Source organism: Eutrigla gurnardus, assembly GCF_963514095.1.
Source record: "Eutrigla gurnardus genome assembly, chromosome: 22".
Classification (NCBI taxonomy): domain Eukaryota; kingdom Metazoa; phylum Chordata; class Actinopteri; order Perciformes; family Triglidae; genus Eutrigla; species Eutrigla gurnardus.
In genome coordinates this window covers 6,721,551-6,734,709 of record NC_139933.1, presented here as the reverse complement: position 1 = coordinate 6,734,709, position 13,159 = coordinate 6,721,551, and the positions used below count along the sequence as shown (strand labels likewise).

The following is a 13,159-nucleotide window of genomic DNA, read 5'->3' as shown; positions in this document are numbered from 1 at the left end:
CCTCTGGCCAAGGATCCACATACACGACTGCTGCTGCTGCTGCTGCTGCTTCAACAGACTGAATGGAAATGAGAAAGCGAGAGAGGAGGAGAGGGAGAGAGGGGGGGAGGAGGGATGGAGGGGAGGAGGAAGAGTTAAAGGAGAGATTACATCCTGCACTCATCAGTTCTTTTTGCTTCATCACTTCAGTTTTTTGTGTTTTTTTTCAACACACACTGCAATCAAAATCATGGAACAGGTGTTTCATTGTTGCACCTCAATCAGACTTTTATTGTATTACATTTTTATTTTTTTTAAAGGCCAGTTTGTGTCAGTGAGGGTCAATTAAATATCATTGGAAGGGGGGAAACATTTATGGGAAAATTGCTATAATTGAAGGAATATGAAGCGCAGCGGTGCAGAGACTGAGCTCTGTGGATGGTTGAGGATGGCCTCGGGACAAAAGAGGTTAAATTTAGCTTAAAATTAGTGCAATTTCATTCTTCATTTGCTCACCAGCAGAGAGTGCGAGAAAGAACGTGTTAGAGTCAGAGCAGCGGTGTCTCTAACGTGTCTTACATAAAACCTTATATATGCAGTAAGTACCGGGAACAAGGCTTTAGAGGAGTTCCAGTCTCAACTTTATCAAGGCGCTCATTCTATGTGGGAATGACTGGGGAAATAATAACTTCAGGTTTAAACAGCTCATTAAAATGTGAACCCAACATTCTCCTTGCATTTGCTTTTTTTTTTTTTAAGTTGTAGTATAGTTTTCTTTTTCCACTTCAGCAGCCACATCGCAGTCTTGTGAAGTAATCAAATCCTCCACAAATGCAATGATGTCTGTGTGGAATCCTTTCATTTCAAGGCGCAGATCCATTTTTCAAGACCGAGAAGAAAAGACAAAAACTTTTTTTCCCCTCCCATGAGAAATGAAATAATAGCAAGAAAAGAAGTCGACACAAAGAAATCCGCCTACAATGGATGATTGTTTTCATTGTTTCACTGCCAGAAAATACAGAAAAATGCCCATTAGGCTGCAAATTCCGAAAGCCCAAGGAGACAATTCCTTTTAAGGCCCTCGTCATGAGCTGCTAATGTGCTTTAGGGGTGCATATTTGCACACAAAAACACATTTTCAATTAAATCAGCACAAAACAGTTGATGCAGAATTAGCCTGGAGCTCTTGGGGGCAGTAGCATACTCTGCATGGTTGCTATAGTCCAACCTTGAGCACACAATATTTCAAGGACCATTCAGACAAAACATGGATGCTTCACAAACACAAGACAGTGAATAGATACGTTTATGCAGGAGTTAGGTCATTTTTATTCGGTAAAAATCTCTTACCCTGTATAAAAAACACTTAAATCAACTCAGTGTGGTGTCATTTGTTGTATAGCGGCCTCTAAAGTACATTTAAGTCCCTTTTTGAACAGGAAAACTGCTTCCCTGTAGATCAAAATCTCCAGTCCTCGACTCAAATTTGAATCTTTTTGTAATTGTCTGCACACTATAAAGTAAGGATGCATCTGTGTGACTGACGAGGTTCGATGTGGGACACAGCTGCTGTGATGCTACTTCTTCTTCTGCACCATCATCTCCATCACCAAGCCCACACACGTCACTGCTGCTGCCCCCTGAACTCTCCGTGCCCTCGCTCCCTCTGCTCTCCGTTTCATCCCCGTCAAGATAAACGCAATCCAGCACTCCTGCTCCGATTCTTTGGAGTTGAAGGTTGCCGACACTGTCCGAGGCCGAGCATGGCATCACGTTCCTGTGATGATGATGATGATGATGATGAGCTGGCCCTGGACTGACTCCGACGCCTGGCAACAAAACAGTCGATGTGGCAAGATGCAGCATTCGGGAAGCAAGGGCAGCAGCAAAGACGTCAGCCAGCCGCCGTCAAACAGCACGGGGACACCGAGAGGTCGTCATCAGTCATGTCACAATCAGGAGGAATGTCCCGCAGATTAACGATCACATCGGCCCCGGGAAGGGGAAATCGTTTAAAGGCTGTGTTCTGAATTGCACCGTTGGCTTTTAAAGATTGTTTCAGAGCTGAGATGTTATTGGGAAGCCCGGTCTCTGCTGGTCTCCCGAGGAAAACCCCCACATGAACATGCAACAGCAATGGAAAAACATGTTGATGAAAGCTGGGTGAGTGGTTCATCTCTTAAGATGCTAACGTTTAGGGATGAGAGGACTCGGAGGATGTGGGTTTTTTTTGTTGTTAATTGCAGACAGCTTTTATGAGCTTGCTCTTCCGCTCCATCGATATCTGAAGGAGCAGCACGGTGACCAGGAGCCCCGAAAGGCCTTGTGATCACAGCGGACCATGTCTGTCCTTGCAGTACATTAGGTACAAGCAAACAGGATTCATGGAGCGTGCTCGTCTTTCACCAGATCTGATCAGATTGAATCCTCAGTCACGCATCAATGTCTCCACCAGATTGATCATTTCAGCTGTGAATGCAGCGGGAACAACCTCAGTGCTAACAGCCCAGTTTTGATCATATCTGTTTAATGTGAATCCCTTGAAAAATAGATTCACTTTTCATTTTTTAGTGACCACTGCAGACCATCTTTGCAGCCTGCAGAAAAGCCCGAGGTGCCGTAAAAATGAAGTCAGTAATAATAATAATTTGTATTTATTTAAATGGCGAGGTGCTCAAATTTCCACACCGAGAGCGGCGAAGCAGACATATTCATAAAGAATATGGACAGGAAACACCAGCTTTTTTTTATATCAGCTTCTAGGAGATGTGACAGCAGGTGTCAGAGCGACTTAAATAAAAAAGATGACTTCCCCATTCATCCATTCACCCTGCTGACGAAGCTCTGAATCGACCTTGAACCACAAATGCAAGATCAAAAATAAGGCACAGCTAAATCCCCTCATCACACATCTAAAGTGTGTACATATTGTCACACAACATTCACCATAATCTTGTATTTTAAAAGCGGAAGCACGACATCTTCCACGTATCAGAGTCATACTGCGGAAGAGTGCCTTTAATTGTGAGGGGATTAACTGATGTCATCAGTTTGCCGTGTTCCTCTCCAGGCAGATGTTGATAAAAACATATCTATCCTGTTCGCCAAGCACCATCGGTTTGCACAGAGTAAGTTGAGAGGGGCAAAGAATAAACAAGCCCGCGAGCAGTACAATGTGAAGGGGTTGCTTATCTGTAAATGTTTGCCGTCTACGCATGTAAACACATCACCTTGTTTTTTTTATTTACAAATCAATAAGGCCTCTGCTGCTTATCATAGCTGTGCATATTCGCACATAAGGTTCAAACAACTCTGCAAATATTGCTTCAGGAATTCTTGATACGCTGCAATTAATTGGATGTTTACACCTTTATTTATTCCTGCCACATTTAAACATTCACCTCCGTTTTCAAACTGCTTATACAAAGTTGTTGTCCGTTCCTGTTCATCATCCGATGTTTCCCCCGCAGCGATTTGCCGTCAGCTGAGAGTTTCTTCATCGGCCAGTCACGCTGAACGCTTCCCATCCTGCTGCCATGTTCATCCATGACCTGCAACACATAGTCAGTGATCAATACAAAGCACCCTAGGGTGTTTATTTTCACCGACAATGACTGTGTTGATTAGATTGATCATTATTTAGCCTATAAAATGTTAGAAAATTGTGAAAAATGTCCAAGGTGAACCCAAAAACCCCAAATGTGTTCAATAAATAAATATATAAAACAAAATAAAGCAGCAAAACGTTCAAAAACATGAATACAAGCAATAGACTGAATAGTGGGTTCGTGTGCAGCCTTTATATTCTGTTTACTTGTGTATGGTGCGTCCATATATGGTTATTTTTAAGTGGCAGCCTGTACTTTTAAGACATTAAATATGGACGCCCCAATCAAACAAATTCTGTTTCTGCACTTCTTCCACAACATCCACCGCTGCTCGTTTGTGGAGCAGTTACTGCCTGTGATAGGTGCTGTCACTGTAAAAAAAAATGGAAAAAAATAAATAAATCTAGCCTGAAAGCAAGTTCCTGGATGGGAAAAAACCATCAAAAGAAGTTATTTTGAAAGTCGAGGAGAGAATAAACCACATCGGGAGGCATTTAGTAAGTAATCTCGAGTGACTTACAGCTGTAAGTGGAGCTGCTCTAAACATGTATAGATCTAATTCAATTGGACTCAAACTGGGTCACACAGCTATTAAAAGTGCAAAGTTAGTTGGGGAGCGGTCTGACAGCAGTTTGTGTTTGCCAGGGAAAGTACTGCAGCTGGTTTCGGAGCAGCGGGCAGCTGCAGCAGCGCTGGAACAGAGTGCAGCACCTTTTTCAATTAAATGCACACAATAGACAAGCTGGCTAATATTCTGAACTCTTGACATGCTCAGTCTCAGTAGATGGTTTTTTCTATTTTTAGTCCACACATCCAGCTTATACCGACTCCTATAAATGAGATGCCCGCATTCCGTTTCACTGCTCTGCATCCCGCCAAATAAGAAACAGCATTAAAGTGCCGTGTGAGGGGATTTAAGTGGATGGATAAAACATCTGAAGGGGAAGTCAGGAGGAGGATTTGTTTAACAGTTTATAGCTTCCGATACAGAAGAGTCTACAGCGGTGAAGCTCAACTATCTTGCATACTAAAACCTGAATTGATCACGGTGGTCGCGACAAGCTGGTTGTGGAGCATTTAGCTGCTAAATAGCGAGATATTTCCCTCATGAGTTGGTGGAGAAAAACAGAAGAGGGAGGGGAAAAAAACATGAGAATGAATATTGGACTGGTATTCATCAGGGGGGCCAGAAACACGACGCCAAATGAATGCTAATGCTGCTCGTTGTCTGTTGTATGTTAGAGTCAATGTTGGGTTTATAGCTTCTTCTGCCCCCAAGCAGACAAAAAAAACCTAAACGATTGCTTCTTTAATGTCCCAGCTGACTAAAAGAATGTGAAATGTATATAAACCAACAAACCCACGTGAGGATTTCAATATTTCATGACATTTTATGAGTTCAACTCTTACCTGCAGAAGCGATAGAGATGAATAGATAATGGGGAATAGTCTGCAGCCCTATCTTACACTCTCCTTGTGCAAACTGTACATAAAGTAAACAGCAGCTGTGCATGGCTACCTGCTGTTCAAACAACACGGCGTTGTGCCTCTCCTCCCTCTGCGAAATGCCTCCAGCGGCAAACAGATGTGGACAGCTGCAGGCAGCCTCCAGACTCAGCACTCTGAATGATAAAGAGCTGCTGCAGGGATCACCTGCCTCCCTCGCTGGAGACGCACAGGATCAGACGTTTCAAACACTCCAGCCTTGGCTGTCCATCAAGGCCGCCCGTGGCCGTTAGAGACCGGGTGATTAGTGTGACATTCAAGCGGCGGTGACACTCAGTTGGAGAGTCACGTCCGACATGAGGGGACAGTCAAAGGAGGGTCGCGTTATCATATTTCACCGCCAACAATATCCAATTTGAGAGATTCCTCCAGCAGAGAACCTTAAGTAACTTCTCGGGGATTTAAAATGTGTTTGATCGATCAAAAGGAAGCAATCTGAGGATTCAAGCTTGAAGGAGAAAACATGACACCGGGAGTACAAAGCCACCTACAAAATGCCATCTAAATGCGTCCCTGTTCACCCTTTCAGTTAATTGGATTTGGGTTAAAATAGTCTATGAACCTGATCAACATTCCTGCTTTAATGTGCACGTGTGTAAAACTTAGAGTGACCTTAAAAAAAACATAATTAGGCGCTTAAAATCAATTTCATGTGTGTTATTACTCCGAGCGTACAAATCAAACGTATCTACTGTGTTAAAAGGTCGCGTCTGTCAGACATCGTCTTCCTTTCCGGCAGCAAATGTTAACACCGGCTCCTCTGAATGAAAGCTTAATTTCTAATCACACTACGGAAAATTATAAAGTATAGGCTCTGAATATCAAAAACCCCCAAAAATGTGCTGTAAAAAAAAAGTTTGATAATTGATCAAGTAAAACCCCTTTCAAACAGCCTTTGCATGAAATGAGGCTACTTTGAAAACTGGCATGAAATTAAATATGCAAATTGGATGGAAGCCTAAACAATACTTGGTTGAGATAACACTTCAGTTACCAAACATGAATGAATTCTCATTATTGAAAGGTTCAGTCTTAGTTTTACTGGCTCGTTTAAGTGACTGCTTTGCTTTCAATTCAGTATCACAGTCTTTTTTTCCCTTCACTTACGAAGAGAGGAAAATAGGGTTTTACATAGCAAAGGCTGGTTTTGTAGCCTCCTGAACATGCAGCCTTTTTAACTCATCAGTGCATCTAAACAAGCACATGCAAACATGCCCGGCAACTGTTTAACATTTTAATTCAAACCCAGCTTCTGTGTCTCCTCAGATCTCCAGAAATAAGGATTCACAGAGGAAACACAAACAGACACCGGGGTCTCATTTACTCGGCTTATTGAAAAGGGACCAGCCTCTGAATCTTAAGGGGTCAGGTTGGAAGCTCCCACAGCATAAAGCACACAGCTGACTAATTGGGGTGAGAGATGTGGCAGGGGCAGAAATATATATATATATATGTATGTCGGGCAGTGTGCAAGCAAGCTCACCCACACAGACGGCATAGGGACATGATTTTGTCGAGTCTGTCCAAAGCATTACTCACAAATCAGCAGAAATCCAACAAACACTGGATGCAAGATTGTGGGGAAAGTTCTGCTATCATCACATTTACTGGTTCTAGGTTCTCAAATTTAAGAATCTTCCACTTTTCTCAGTTATAAATATCTGTAAGTGTTTATAATAACAGGATAATGAATGACAATATAGTAAACAAAGCTGTAATACTACAAAATATGTTTTCCTAGATGTTATAATTATGAGAAAATAGTGTGTATTAATACATACATATGTCCCGAGAGCTGCTTAAAACTACATTATTGTGTTATTAACTATTATTTTACTGACTAAACAATTGTTAAACGAACCAAGAAAATAATCATCTAATGGGCCGATCGTTCATTGCAGCCCAATATGTGTTTATCTAAGCACCAAAACACACATATGGCCATTTAAAAACACAACAACAACACCACGTACTCTGTACATCTCATACTGAAATCCACTGACAAATGAAATGTCTTCAGTGTCTGAATGTGTCTGCGGATGACGTATGTTCCTTCGTGTGTGTTTTCAGTGCGATCATTAGTGAAGACATCTGCCCGGCGCGTCCTTAATCATGTCCCTGCCAAAAGAAACAAGGATGCGCACTCTCGATGAATTTCATTAACTCGCAAATCATCATCTCTCTCTCTCTCCCTCGCCTCTTTGTGCTTATGAACAAGTGATGCCAATAACCAGAATCCTCTCTGTATTGGTTACCTGAGACTGGCATTATGCCGGCTGCGTTCTCCTGATCCACTAACAAGCATGCTCTCAGGAGACAGAGTGGGTAATTAGACGCCTTTCGTGGGTCTAAAAAGATACATTTATAAGCCCAGACAGCGCCAGAGTCGATGTGTGGACGGTTTCGGAAAGGCTGGCTGTTTTCCGATGATGAAATCTGCATGTCCCTGTCAAATGGCATCTATTGGCATGGCTGTAGGACACCAGGGGAATAAAAGAAGTCATTCCGCTGCTGAAATGTGAGGGTGACCAGCATGCGATGGCAGAGCTGACGCACATAACGTGCCCTCAGTTTTTCGTCAGTGTAACTTTTGGCCGCTCTGTGCTCACCCTCCTGAATGCCAAGCAGAGTGCACCGCCAGCAGAGGGGAGGGCTGAGGAAAAAAAACGCTCTGACGGGGAGAACGAGAGGCCAGGCCTTGCGTCTGATGTCTGTATTCACTGACACACTCGACAGACGGGAGTGGGAACAAGGCTGTGGCTTTGTGTGGGTACTTTATAAAGGTAGGGTGGAAAAAAAAAAACAAGACCAGTGTAATAAATCATGCCAGTGGTGCATTAACACATTCATGAGGCAGTGAGATGAAAGGAAATGGGTAAGACTTGGTTACGGATCAGTGCGAAACCGTGAAAGTTTTCCAGTTTGGCACACAATCTATTTTGAACCGATATTTCCTTGTAAACTTCATATGTGCTAAATCACCAATCTGCTACTGTGAGCTCATCAAAACATTGGCTGAAGAACGGTGAGAGAACTGATCAGCTATTTCAGCTGTTGGCGACGGTTGCCTGGTCAGACGGTGCAGCAAGATTCCTTAAATTATTCAGAACATTCATCATTAATATAGACTTCCTGTATGGCCGCACTGAATGTATATGAGTTGTGCTGGCCTATGACCTCACAAGAACAGACAGGTCGGGGCATTTTGGAAGCTTGTAGGGTATTTGGATGTCAATATCTACCAGGTTTGCCTCTGAAATACAGGCCAGTGAGGTATAAAGACATACACCAGTACCTTAAAGTTGAGGAAATGTATTGTATTTGTTACATTTGCCCACTGTCTTCGACAAAAATGTCTAAAATTATATATTTGCTACATATTTAAAGACAATCTAACCCTGACATTAACCTGAGCCAAGACTGATTTAAAGCTTTTATATCTTCTACAACCCAATTCCACACACAAAGTCAATCATCTCCTCGAACAACAAATCCCCAGACATGCAAAAGTAAGTCAAAACATCAGTAGTGACATTTTTGTTTTTTGGGCTCTAAATTCTTGCTTTTTTTCATGTTTCCTTTTGATTGCCTGCGCCATTAAAAATGTATTTCATGCCATTTATGTTGATGCTGTTTGATTCATTCCCTGAAGAGAGCAGAATGTCTCGAGACCAAAGTACAAAAACAAAAAATTTGAATAACTAGAGCATTTCAGAGTGATTTTGCATGCGTGTTTTCATCCTTTGAGTTTGCTTTAGTCACAACTTTCAATCACGCTGCACTCTGATCATTTTATTTTTCTGCCTAAAGTGTTCTCAAGCAGTTTTAGAAAACAATGAATTTGGTTCAGATACAGGTCAAAAAAAGTCATTTGCAATTAAAAAACAACATAATGCTGCCACCTACTGGACAAGGCTGTAATAATGTAATAAACTGGAAAGTCTCTTCATGACTGATTCATACCTGAGAACATGCTCAGCCATGTTGAAGCTCATGAGAAGTTGGCGCTCCCTGCAGAGGTGTAGTAGCCGGTACAATCTGTTGAATATCTCTGGGACAGCAGGACGGTATTCAGCTCAAACTTTCCAAAATGATGAGCACCGAATTTCTGTAATAAAAACAGTAAATGTCTTGAATGAATGCAATATAAACATCATTATACCTTATTTTGCTAATATTTGCAGATTTGAAAAAGTCATCTAACCATGAAACAATTTGGAGAAGTCAGCACTGTGTTAACAAAATGGTGTTACCATGGTTACGGATGACTGAGCAGTGGGTAGGCACGCTTGTGTAATTTTTCGAGAAAGGAAAATGAAGGATTTTTGTTATTCAAACAAAGCTCTTCTCCACACCAGAGAGGAAAGGAAGGTATATGATAGACATATTTTTTAATTTGCGACATCAACTTTCTGTCACATTTCTGTCAAACCAAAGAAACTGCACTTGGAAGGTCTCGCTCTGTGCTGCTTTAAAAAATGAAACAGAAAAAAGAAGCTTAATTTATAGCCTTGTGGAAGGGAAAAGCATCTGGAAAGGAAAAACCTGTTCAATTCTGGAGCGGATCCAGATCACAGATTCGCACAGATTATATATTGACTAATGGAAACGAGCTTGGTGGAGGTGTGTGCTCTCTGAGTGCACTTCTGATTATTATAGAATTCTTGATATGTTATTCTATTTTAGTTTTATATTACTCTTAATTTATGTGTCTCGTTGCATTCTTGAAATGTTTTCACTTCATAATTTGGTTTAGAAAAGTGTATAAATAAGGTTTATTATTATAAAGATTACAATTAGCATTGTCTACGCATTATAACATTGCCTGTCGCACACCAGAGGACCAAAAAAGCACACTACTTAGCCATTTTCATAAAGAAAAAAAAAGTGTTAATGCTTCTCATGACACCTGTGCTTTTCCTACATTGACAAGTAAAAATGTTGCTAATTGCATTTGACAGATGGTCCGGGAACATAATCCTTTCATGCTGTCCCTGAAATCATAACACCATTATGAATTGAGTCAGCCCCAAAATGAACTTGATTATCCTCTGTGCATGCTAGAGTAGTATTAGAGTGTTCCCAGCATCAATTTTAAAACATATTAACTGGCGAGCTCTCATAACCCAATGGGAATTCATAACCAGTGGAAATGTCTTTCATCAAAATCTAGTTTATTTCAACATGTGTTTTGTTTGAACATTCCTCATATAGTACTTATTTTTGCTAATAATAAAAAGATAAAAACTGTCAACATCAGTAATTTAATATGGTAAATGGAGGGTCATTGGACTTTATATAGTGCCTTTCTAGTCTTTAAATCCTCATTCACAAACCGATGTTAAAGCCGCAAGGAGAAATCAGTGGACGACCCGCTCTACCACCTGAGCCGAGTGAGCACAAGTCTATATGTTTGCAATCAAGCAGTATTTGAAAGGGCATGCAGGAGTAAATTTCCTCTCACCTTTAATACGTTTCTGGCATCAAAAGCCTCTCGTTCACTCATGGCTTGTCTTTTGGGACCACCTGTGTCTTCAGCTGGAAAAAAACACCACAGTGCAACAGACAAGCCAACAAATGTAACACAGAACAAAGAAAAGCAAGTGTTTTCTCCTGAACAAATCAACATGTTTATTCACTGCTAGCGTGGGAAATAGCAAGGTGGCAATCACTGTCATTTAGTGGTGAAACAGGGACTTAGGAGGAGAGAAAAACACGAGATTTTAATCGGCTAGATCTTGGCAGCAGTGACACAGCCCCTCCCTTGTGCTGTGTTGTTGGTCAGCTCAGTACAAATTTGAGAACTGGGACTGGACTTTATCCATGGCCAAACTGAATGAAGCCATTGTCAGAGTACTTGGAAAATGCACCGCTCGGTGCACGTAAACAGGGCTGTGGGCAAACAGAGAAAACAGCAGCCTGATGCCTATCTGCAGGAATTTGTTATTGTAGTTGCTGGCGATCCAGCTCTGTCGTCACTACGACTCCGATCCAAGATAAAAGATAATGGGTACGGGGTAGGAGCTACCAATGCGGTCACAGCAGATCAATAACTTTGCTTTTACCCAAGCTACCGGCACATATGCTGCTTGTATGCAATGCGTACCTGTGGAGTCCTTTCTGAACAGGGTGTTGATCACAGTGCCATGCAGCTTCACTCTGTCCCACTCTCTCACCATCAGCCCTGCTGAGACAAAGTGCTCTACCAGCCGGTCGGCAATAACCTGCAACCTTAAGAGCAGCAATCAAAGAAAACAATTACGAGGCGTAAATGTATTTGATTTTTCAGCAGATTTGTTACTCATCCACTTACTTGTCAGAATTGTCTTTCACATTGACTTTGGCATACAAGATGTCCACCATGGCCGGGTCATCGTTCATGTACTCTATACCCGTCACCTCCAACAGCAGAGGACTTCCTTTTGTGATGTCCCTGATGGCACACGGCAAAAAGCATCAGGTATATCATTTAGGGTTACCTTTAGATTTTAATGTTGTGCTTTTCAGACACTGATTTTGAGCAATACAATAGAATAAAATGGTGTTTTTTTCTTGAATATATGAAAATGAGATCACTGTAATCTCATCTAAGGCATATTTACAGAAGGTTGGTGATAACTAAAATTGTATCTTAAAGAATATAGCTGGGGTTATTCTATATAAACCAAAAGAAACAATAATACATAATAAAATATAATATTATAAACATCTATCACAAGATTGAATCAATAATAAAGCTTTTTAGTTGGACAGTTTCAATCTTAGTATCAAATAACCTTGTCCGGCCCCTACCTGATGAAGTTTTGACTCTCTTGCAGGTGTTCGCATGCTTTTCTCACTTCCGTGTCGTTCAACAGAACCAGGGTGCCGACTGTCAGGTGCAGCTTTGCAGGGTTCTGAAAGATGCTTCCGTCTACGCCGTGATCCTACACATCAATTTGTGAAAACAGAATTTATAATGTGCTTGTCTTGAAACAATACATGGCCACCGCTGCTCCTCATCATTGCCCTCCATATTCCATTTGCAGTACCTGTGAGCACTGCTTCAACACCTCGTCTTTAAAGTTCAGGAATCCTTCCTGAATTTTTGCATCGTTCAAAGGAAATGACAGGAAATGCGTGAAAGGCTGCTTCTTCCGGAAACTCTCAACAAGGACCTCGACCCGTGTGACGGCAGACGACACTGCAGCTTTTTGGGCACCTGTGATAACTGTCAAAGGTAGAGGGAGAAAGCAGAGTTGGAAATCCTTTGTTTCAGAAAGTGCTTTCTAACCGGCTTTTAGGATGCTCTGAATCCTCACCAATCTGCCCCTCCACTCCTGGTTTTGGGATGCTGATGGATGTTTTGGTGTCAAACTCCAGACGTCTGCGAGTTTCTCCTTTCTTTCCAATGATGTATCTGCAGAACAAACAAGTGATGCTTCTTAGAAACAAAAACATCGCATGCATTTCAAGCTGGGATTGATGCAGAACAATGAAAACGTGTGCAGTTGTGTAGTTGACTCACTTGTAAAGGGCACTTGGGACATCAATGGCGCAGCGGTATCCCTTGTCAGTCTGTTCAATTAAGTGGGTATCACAGGTTTCATCTTCTGCAAAGTCTTCACAATCTAAACATGTAAAAAAAACACAATACAGACATATTTTTTTTTTTTTTTTTTAATATAACGTGTGGCTACAGCCTCTTACAAGCACGCCGACAGGACTCCATTTACCTGTTGGTCCCATGTAGGACAACTCTTCTTCTTCCTCAAAATGTTCTTCCTTAACGACATTCCTTCGGTATATTCTTCCATTTATATTGATAAGAGCTGGACGTAAAACGTCCATAATGTAACCCAGCTAACGTTAGCCACGCTAAGCTACCATAACAACACAGAAGATACACTCGGAATTGCTCGCTAGCAAGCTAGCTACACGAAAATGTGTAAATTAGCAATATATAGCTTGTAAAACACTTGTTTTTGATAACAAGTTGCTAGTTAGTTGCCGACTGAGTTGAGTTCATATCGTTGTCTCTACTTTACGACAGACAGGTCGGGGGGTTACTTTTCAGTAGATCTACA

At 41.5% G+C, this 13,159-nt stretch overlaps 1 protein-coding gene across 1 annotated transcript; it reads right to left on the bottom strand.

Annotated features, from left to right (window-relative positions):
* Window positions 1-1,045: 1,045 nt before the first annotated feature.
* Window positions 1,046-13,131, bottom strand: ascc1 (activating signal cointegrator 1 complex subunit 1). The gene is made up of 10 exons (XM_084040319.1): window positions 12,809-13,131; window positions 12,601-12,703; window positions 12,395-12,492; window positions 12,125-12,303; window positions 11,886-12,019; window positions 11,407-11,526; window positions 11,200-11,324; window positions 10,558-10,631; window positions 9,057-9,201; window positions 1,046-3,530 (listed from the first exon to the last, which is right to left on the bottom strand). Exons 1-9 carry the CDS (start codon window positions 12,921-12,923, stop codon window positions 9,085-9,087), a joined length of 1,065 nt encoding a protein of 354 aa, XP_083896445.1. The 5' UTR covers window positions 12,924-13,131; the 3' UTR covers window positions 1,046-3,530; window positions 9,057-9,084.
* Between the last annotated feature and the right edge of the window lie 28 nt (window positions 13,132-13,159).

What these genes read in the sequence shown, in the direction of transcription:
- ascc1 (XM_084040319.1), bottom strand. Translation starts at nt 12,923, where the DNA reads ATGGACGTTTTACGTCCAGCTCTTATCAATATAAATGGAAGAATATAC. An exon ending in TGTTGAAGCAGTGCTCACAG is followed by an intron (nt 12,020 to 12,124) that starts GTACTGCAAATG and finishes ATTGATGTGTAG; the next exon opens with GATCACGGCGTAGACGGAAG. An exon ending in ATGCCAGAAACGTATTAAAG is followed by an intron (nt 9,202 to 10,557) that starts GTGAGAGGAAAT and finishes TTTTTATTACAG; the next exon opens with AAATTCGGTGCTCATCATTT.